The following is a 9404-nucleotide window of genomic DNA, read 5'->3' as shown; positions in this document are numbered from 1 at the left end:
GAACACTCGACTAAAATTAGAGAATCTTCTAATATTATGAAATTCTTGTAAATGTTGGACTAGGATATCAGGGATTTCTAATCACTTTGGAGATGTAACAAACTATTATCAAAGACAGTTAGTGCAGTGATGGCTAAGGAGCCAACAGTGTCACGACCATCTTGTAGAGTGTTGATAATTGTGGCTCTCTAAATACAAGGAATCATATTTGTGGTATGGTACCTGTATTTGAATGTGCAGGTATGGTGACAGACGTGTAAAATGACATTACAAGAGTTGAGATTATGATGGCTTGAATCCCACCACTATGGTTGCTATGTTAGCTATTACAAGGAAAGCTTTGTCTCTTGCAGTCAATTGGAGCTAAATACAACTCCATGTCATAATGACCACCACTATAACAAACAAGTTTATTCATGTTTCTGACTGTGGTAGCTTGAATCCCACCACTATGGTTGCTATGATAGCTATTACAAGCAAGCTTTGTCTCCTGCATCAATTGGATCTAAATACTTCTGTATGTCGTAAAGACTGAAACATTTGAAAGAAAACATGTGTAAATAAAGCTAAAATAATGACTCATTTATTCAAATGAAGCTAAAATTATTGTTCATCAAATGTATGATGATGTTTGCAATGATATTTTCTTTATGACATCAATAGTGATGGGGTTTGCATAATGTTTGTAATTTATTCAAAGGGTCAATCTATGACCTTGTTTGCTTGGACATTCCATCTTAATTCATGGAAATGACCAATATAAATAATGCTTGTTTTCTTGTAAATTTACTTGCTAGATATGAACAATTGAGGAATGGCTTTAATTAAAGGACATGGTGTGGATTTTCAAAGAGAATATTATGGGTTTTCCAAGCCAATTGATTATGGCAATGGTAATGGCATCAGTTGTCAATGGTCATATAGATTCCGTCTAGTTTGCACACGTCGAGTGCCACCAATGAGGCGACTGCCCAGAGTCAAAACAAGGAAAAGCCCCATAAACCTTGCTGCAAACCATAACCACCCTCTACCACTTGTCTCACTAGTGTAACCATCAATATCTTCAAAGTAATCGTCATCCTCAATCTCTCTCACAATAAGGTTTGGACGAAGCTCTATTATCATACTTGTATCACTATCAGAAGACCCTGTCTCAATGCTGTCGGCTTCAGTGTTCGTGTATGTTGTATTAGCATTTTGTTGATTCCTTGCCTCATAATCCGCATCATCTGTTGGAAGCTCGTAGCGACAAACTGGACAAGTGTTTCTTATTTTCAACCATGGTACAATGCAAGGTTCATGGTATAGATGTTGACAAGGTAGCTCCTTTGCATACTCATCCAATTCCATTAATTCTTTACAGACAGGACAAGTTGCTGAATCATCCTTAATATGCATTGGCTTAATGCTGACCCATGGCAATGCTTCAATAACCGATTTTGCTGCTGGAGGTGGTCCATGGTTGGTGTTATCATTCTCCGCCAATTCTGATAATAAGCGTTGAAAACCTCTAGAATCATCTAAATAGTCTCCTGGATCTGATACATAGTCTGGACTTGCAATGGAAGAATCTATTCTTTCCCCTTGTCCCAAGAAGTTTTGCACCATATCTTGCATAAATTGTTGCCAACTTGGTTCACTTTCTTCCCTTGCCAATGTGCGAGACCTCCATGGCCTTCCTCGAAATTCATTACTATCTTCCATTGACAAAAGATAAATTGAGCTTCCATCAGTAACATATCTACCATTACTTCCTGTGCGAAATCGAGGATGAAATAAATGTGGTGCACGGAATCTAGCACGGTCACGATTCTCGTTTCGAGAGAATATACTGGATGATTCTAACACTTGTGCTTCATCATTCATTATTCCATCTAGCCTGTCAGTAACAAAGGGAATGATATATGAAAGCCATCTATGTAAAAGAGACATGAATGCATATAAAGAAAGTATGTAAGTAGAACAAAATAGTCATGAATGAATCCATACCATGTGAATGCCTACACATATGATCAAGGGTACCTTCTATGCATACATACATACATACCTTATCTGCCTTACATAAATTCATGTGTATACAAAGACAGACAAATAGAATACTTGCCTGGGGAAATCAGATCCAGATGCGAATCTATGCCTCCGACGATAACGCAATCCGCTTGAACTCGGTGCTGATTGACTGGTTTCACTGTGCCATGGGCACTGTCCTCCCCTTGTGGTATTGTCAATAAGGCTGTTGCTCCAACAATATGGACAATGCTGCTGTCCATCAGAGCCATAATATGTTGGGGCAGCAGCCCTATCTGGTACAGAAAACTGGTTCTCTGAATCACCCATGAATCTATAGTATAGCATATCCGCATACATTATATCATATAGACGTCCTTGAAATATATACAATCTTTGAATAATCAAACAAGAAATATGTTTTGTTCAACATAAGGCATGCTGAAATCGAATTATCATTTTCATGAGAACCTTTGAAACCACATATATGATACATACAGGTATCTTGAAATACATATAACCTTTGCATTACCATGAGAGAAATAGGTTTTCATCAAGATAACATATATCATTAAGGAATACACATCTTCAAAAAAGCCAGCAAAACTCTAAAATCAATAATGTCCTCTTCCACATCAACAAGAAACTTACACATTCTCGAGGAAATATGACCATACTGTTGCAAAACCCTAAAACCCCTAAAAACTCTAAGAAAACAACGATCTTACAAATTCACACATTCTCAAGCAAACCAGAGAATCAGATTGGCAAACCATAAAATTGACCTTTGTTTCCTTCCACATAAGTTAGGAATGAAAATATCAGAGGTTTTCATGGAAATCAGTAACTAGCATTGCCAATCCTGAAACATAATATGCGTAACCTATGAATAGAATGGAATAACATATTATTAAGAAAACCAGTAATTAGCATTGAAAAACCCTCTTAGCTGAGGAGAGAAAGAGCAAATATTTCAAAGAAAAAATCAATTAGCATTGCAAACCCGAAAACTTGGCAATATTGCCTTCCAAAATAACTTATCAAAGGAGGAATAATTTCAAGAAAAAAACAGTAACAAATTCTCATTTTCAAACCCTGAAGTTCCCACTATGTTGCCTTCAAAATCATCAAGAAAAAAAAATTTCATCAACATAACAAAAAAAAAACAGCTAAAAAGGAATAGAAAATAAGAACAGATGTTTCTCAAAAAGAAGAAGTCAAATCATGAAGAATTTAGCAAACAAATGAATGTAGTACGCTGTATCAATCAAGATCACTTACTAAAATTTCTGGATCCTTTTTTTCTTCGTTTCTTTCTTTATTTAATCTTCTTGATTTCTTCTGTATTCTTTTCTTCTTGATATTTCCTGTATCGTTGATGTCTGCAGTATTTTTGTTTTCTTCTGTATTCCTTTCGTCTTGATTTCTTTGCGTCTGGTTTTCTGTCTGTCTTCTTCAAACCAGAACAAAATCTGTAGAAGAAGAGCAAGATCTCTGCCTTGTGGGTTAAGCAGAGGAATGGAGAAGAGAAACAAAGGAAGCATTGTTTTACAGTTAACCCTTCCTTGGAAGGAGTTGAAGTATATTCCCATAATTCATATGCACACAAACAGAGGGAGGGAGATTCTTTCTTCAGAATCTCTCATGATTCAGGGGATCATAAGATCCATGGTGGTCCTTCATTAGAATCTCTTTCTGATCCATTGATTAATCGAATCCCGGAGAAGAAAATATGTGTCGGCAAAATGAGCGGGCTCTCGCCAAAACATTCGATTCTGAGGAGGCAACCAACCACCCTTCCATTCACTCTGAGGATTTCTACTTCAAAGGATCTTCCAAAGGATCTGCCAAGCAAAGCAGAATCTTCCAAAGGATCTGTCGGCCCCTCCAAGCAAAGCAGAATCTTCCAAAGAATCTGTTGGCCCCATAAACAAGGCAAGGCAAGGCAAGGCATTTACAGTATTGTGAGTTGCACATTATTTATTGTTTCTTTGGCAACTCTGCACTTCAATACGTAAAAATCAGTAACCCTCTAAATTTCTATCTTCACCATAACAATTCGCAGGTTCAAACCGATCTGCGAAACCACGGCTCAACGGTTTAGAAGGTTCGGTTTGGGTGTTTACCAATTCGATTCGGTTCAGTTTGAGGCTTTATCGGCTTAACGGGTTTCTGTTTAAACAGTTTGAAACCACGGTTCAAACACTTAAAATGGTTTGACGGTTTAGGATCGACATTCGATATTTTTCTCAAATATTTTTTTGAATATTTTAAGTCTAATTTTGATATTTTACAAAAAATCTTTAAATTTCGAAATTTTTAAAATTTTTAAAATTAAAATGTGAAAATTTGAAATTTGACCTAACTTGAAAACCAAAACGAAACCATGAAACCGTGGTTTTAACAGTTTAAAGGTTTGACAATCTCTAAAACCGTTGGGTTTGAGCTTGACTTTTTTGTAACAGTTCGGTAAATGGTTTTTGGTTTAAACGGTTTCGTAATTTGGTTCAGTTTGGTTTTAAGTTTCAATTTTTTTAAATGGTTTGAGTTTGACACTCTCGAACAAACCGTTGCCAATTGCTACTTTAGCATTTAAAGAGAATTTATCACCACATAGTCCTCCCACTTTTGTCTCACAACATATCTTCGCTAAGGAGTGAATCCTCCATATGTTCTCGCCTCACAATGGCCTTGTTGCTTTTCTATCCTACGATGCTAAATTGATTTCAAAGTCATAATGGTTTTTCAATGATACATGTCACACTTGCACTTTTGGCTCAATTAGTTAGCATTTACACACTAAGGAATTCAATTTACTACACACTGACCTAATTACAATGCCAGTAGACTTGATGGTAAAGGGACTAGAGTTGAAATCTTATAGTGGAAAGGCAATACAAATGCTTTGTTTTCTTCTCACCTTACATGGCGATATTTCTTATTTTCCCTGTCACCTTAGAAACGGGTACTTTATGCATAAACTACACAAATATCACTTTTTGGGCAACGATTTTACAAACACAAAACAAGGGTATATGTACACTTTGGGAATTATAACTAACGAATTTTAAGCTAAGCAATGTGTTTCAAATTCCATCAACACTTTTATTCTAAGTGGTCAAGTTTGACAAGCCTTGACCTCCAAACAAAATGTACATTTGTGAGTAGAGCACAATTACCTCTCTTTGGTTCTTTCAACCATACACTACAAATGATGAAGTAACTTGAACCACAAATCATTAGTCTAACCTTATCGCTGCATGTTTAGGGGGGGGCATTTAGTGGATGCAAAGATTCATATTCCATGTTTCCTTGATCACATGGAAGTGGATTTTCATAATGTCAAATTGTCTTTTAAAATTGCATATTGAAAAATTTAGGTGTCCTCTTTTACATACAAGAATCTATACCAAATCAAGCTACAATGCATATTTGTTGAGAATCAAGCTCAACTTGGTCTAGTGTGTGAACTCACCTTGAGAGTGAATAGACACTCCCAACGGTCAAGAGTCACCATTATGTCACCACTTTGTATTCTAGCATTTAGTATGAGGCATAGAATCATATTCTATGACAGATAACTTATGAGCTTTCACATTCCCCATGCTCCATGAGTCTTGTAGTTAATGAAGAGAGAGGGTGACTATATAAAGCACCCTCCTCCCACCTTGTATAATGTTGAGTCTTTCTCCTTTGTTAATATACTTTACCTTGCGTATTATCTATGTCTTACTCCTTGTCTCTCTCACACACACTCTCTCATACACACACACAACTCATATCTATTCCGCTGCACAGAATCCATCTCTTGACTCTTTACAATATCGTTTCCCTTATTGTGAATAACACAACTTAAGATGTTAGGCCACAATAGGTTCTTGACTTTTTGTTACCCTTTGAATTAGGTCTGACAGACTCTAGGTACAAAATAAAATTTTACATGCTCTAGTTTATATTAAATTAGAGAAGACCGAAAAACACATGACACCGAGCTAACTCGTCAAAATTTTCACAATATGTTACATTCGAAATAGAGAAAGGATGTTATTCTTGAGGAAGAGGATTCAAAATGTTCAAAGGAAGTCTCCCATAAGACTTTACAAATGGCAAAATTTCATGGAATGGTGATTTGTCAACTAACAGTCGGCAACGGTTCGGTTTGAACCGAACCAAACCGCGAAACCGTGTCTTAATGGCTTAACGGTTCGTTTAAGTTTCAATAGTTAGAAACCACGATTTAAAGGGTTTAATGGTTTATTATTTTTTATATTTTTACATTTTTTTAAAAGTTTAAAAATTTGAATAAAATAAAATAAAAATAAATTTAAAAACAATCTAATTTCATTTTCAAGCCTTATTCTCACATTTTAGGAAAATCTTTAAATTTTTGAAAAATTAAAAATTAAAAAAAGGAAATACTTTTAAATTTTTAAATTTTTAAATTTGAATTTTGACCAAACTCGAAACCAAACCACGAAACCGCGGTTTTAACGGTTTAATGGTTTAACGATTTGAATATTTTTTAATGGTTCGGTTTCAAACCGGTTCCGTTTTGACAATCTTAAACTGAACCGAACCGTTGCCGATTTTTATTGTCAACCAAGACTTTCAATGGTTCATGTGCATTAAAATACTATATGGAATATGCCATGCTTTTATTTCTAGAAATACTATAATGGTTTAATGCAATATTGAAAATATATGTAGCAAATGGAGTATATTTTGGTGCTTGTGGATTGTACAAGGTTTTATTGAATGAGGCAAAATACAAACAATCATTTTTAGTAGAGTCTTCACTCATGTTTAGAGAATGAATGGTGCATGTTTGATCGCGGTCATTGGTGAAGGATTTTTGGAAATTGATAAAAATATCGATGCTCTGACTAAGTGGAAGTTTTGGATTTCCTATGCAATTGGAAACATCTCGTGCCATCAATTTTTGTAGGGATAGGAAGAGTAGTTTGTCCCCCATGTAAACCGAGTAATTATGGGAGATTGATAAATTCCAAATAAATGAAAGTTTATACTATCAATGAAGGTTTGAACTCAAATTTATAATTGTTATAGTGTAGAGGTGACACTATTAATGCATTTTAATATTAACGTTGTGGGCTCAAATGCCATAGTGGGTGTGATGTTGCAAACATTATAAAAAGCTCTTATGGGGATTGCTCCTAAGATACGACTTCCTAACAATGTTAGCATTGTCATAGCATAGGAAGTGAAAATGATCATCAAATTCCCCTTTAAAAGGCTTTGAAATTGCAATCATTATAAAATCCCTTCTTTCGACCTTCTAGTTTTAATTAGTCCTTAAACATGACATTACAACATTCAACCCTTGAAAATAGGAGAGAAAATGAAAACATTCCTTTTAAAAGGAAATATTTTATGACATAATATGTTAGTAGGATGAAATGAAAGTGTCCAAGGTAAATAGGTTTCATGCACTTGGGCTTTTCTACTTTTGACCCAAACGATTTAATGCCCATTCAACGATTGCTTATATGGCTTTACATAAAACTTGATTGTGTTGATTGTCAATGTAGACAACTCAATTTGTGGGGTATAGTACAAGTTCGTAGATATGAACAAAAGACTCATGAGAATCCGCGAATGTCGTTTTGTATGTACATTTGTACCAATTTCTCAAAATCCAATGCCAAATGAGAGCAACATGTTGGTTTTTGTTTCTTCTTAGGTACAAAGGGTAGTGAGAGGTTATGGAAAACCATGACAAACCCCATGTTCCATGGGACCCTTACCCATAAACCTTGGACTTCTTAATGAGACTTAAATGCGCCAAAAGCTAGCTTCTTGTTCCTGCACGTTTTTTGTATGCATGATTAATGATTAACATTAGTTAGGGCTCACATTATTGTGGTTATGTATAACCGAAGGTGAGCAGTGACTAGATTTGGTTATTAGTTCGACTAATTTGTGCACAAATTTTGTATATAGTTTTTGAAGGTTACCATGTGTACACACACACATTATATTTTTCTATGAGTTTAGAAAGCCGCAAACAAACATACACGTAATGGGCATGTAATAGCAATACATTGGCCAATATTATTTACACGTGTGTGGGGGTGGCCATGCACACGCTTGTTCATGGACACATGGCACACATGAAGAACGAGAGAAAGAGCGAGGGGGTTCAATTGCATATGCATGAATGCGAGGTGTGTGTATAAATAGATCCTGCATCTCTAGTGTGCAAGAGAAGGCAAAAAAAACAAGCAAAATATATAGTTTAACAATGATGAAGAAGATAATCTTAAGCTCTTGTATGGCCATTTTGGCCCTCATGTTGGTGGTCACCATGGTGGGTGCGGCGAGAACACCTACAATGCGGGATCGATATGACGATGGCTATGATGATATTGTTGGGTTCAATGCTGAAGATCGGCACCGCTTCGAAGGTGGTTATGAGGATCCACGACTCTCTCCTCAACGGGAGGAACAACTCCGGGATGCGTGCGGGGACTATATCCGTGAACAAATGCGTGACATCCGTAAGGAAGAGGAAGGGAACATCGAAGAGCGCGAGGGCCATAGGTGCGAGCCGGAGCACGAAAGGAAGCACCATCGGGGTAGTGAATATGAAGAAGAAGAGCGCGAGCATGAACACGATCGAGAGCACCGTGGTGGTGGTCGTAGAGAGCGTAGAATCGGGGACTCATTTGTAAATAGCAGGCCTTCGGAGAGGTGTTGCCGGAGCTTGGAGCGCATCCCCGTGGAGGAGCGATGCAGCGTCATGAGGGAGGTCTATGGGGGCTTACGTCGTGTTCCTCGGACTCGTGAGGAGTCTGAGGAGGAGTATAGGAGGAGGCCCCGTCATCACCACCACCATCATTCGGAAGAGGAAGACGAAAAAGAAGAGGAGGAGAAAGAACGTCGTCGTCATGATGATGATAAAGGGGGTAGATTTCGGAGACGCGAGTTGTTGCTCGCGAGCTCGCGTCTCTTGCAACAATGCAACCTCCGGCCTCGCGCATGCTCTTCTCATAGAGAGAGCATTGTTTTCTAATTTTGGGTGTTGGAGGGTAGTGTTGTAAATAGGATAGATGGGTAAAATAATGTCCCAAAGGATGAATAATACATGCTAGCTTTTGACAGGCAAAATAATGTCAAGAATGAATAAATACATGCTAGCTTTGACAATATGGTACCCATTTTGTGGCCAAATAATGTCAAAGAATGAATAATAATACATGCTAGCTTTTTGACTATATGTCTATTTTTTGTGTTTTTAAGAAATATATGATGGTATTTTGTAAAGCATTTTCAGTTATAATTGGTTAGTGTGTAGATAATTTCTTAATAATTGTGCAAAACCTATTGCATTAGCATCTGTTTCTTCCATAGTTATTTTGTAACTTTCAAGCATCTAC

General features: G+C 36.7%; 1 protein-coding gene across 1 annotated transcript; it reads right to left on the bottom strand.

Annotated features, from left to right (window-relative positions):
* Nucleotides 1-561: 561 nt before the first annotated feature.
* Nucleotides 562-3593, bottom strand: LOC147866217 (uncharacterized). Its single transcript, XM_087316589.1, has 2 exons — nucleotides 3289-3593; nucleotides 562-2341 (listed from the first exon to the last, which is right to left on the bottom strand). Exon 2 carries the CDS (start codon nucleotides 1930-1932, stop codon nucleotides 910-912), a length of 1023 nt encoding a protein of 340 aa, XP_087172715.1. The 5' UTR covers nucleotides 1933-2341; nucleotides 3289-3593; the 3' UTR covers nucleotides 562-909.
* Between the last annotated feature and the right edge of the window lie 5811 nt (nucleotides 3594-9404).

Source organism: Azolla caroliniana, unplaced genomic scaffold, assembly GCF_043228905.1.
Source record: "Azolla caroliniana isolate FFs.n. ecotype wild unplaced genomic scaffold, voAzoCaro1.0.p SCAF_3, whole genome shotgun sequence".
Classification (NCBI taxonomy): domain Eukaryota; kingdom Viridiplantae; phylum Streptophyta; class Polypodiopsida; order Salviniales; family Salviniaceae; genus Azolla; species Azolla caroliniana.
The sequence above is the reverse complement of the archived record's forward strand: the minus strand, read 5'-3'. Positions and strand labels throughout refer to the sequence as shown.

Bases quoted from the DNA above. Each gene is read 5' to 3' on its own strand.
- LOC147866217 (XM_087316589.1), bottom strand. From the start codon at position 1,932: ATGTCTCTTTTACATAGATGGCTTTCATATATCATTCCCTTTGTTACT.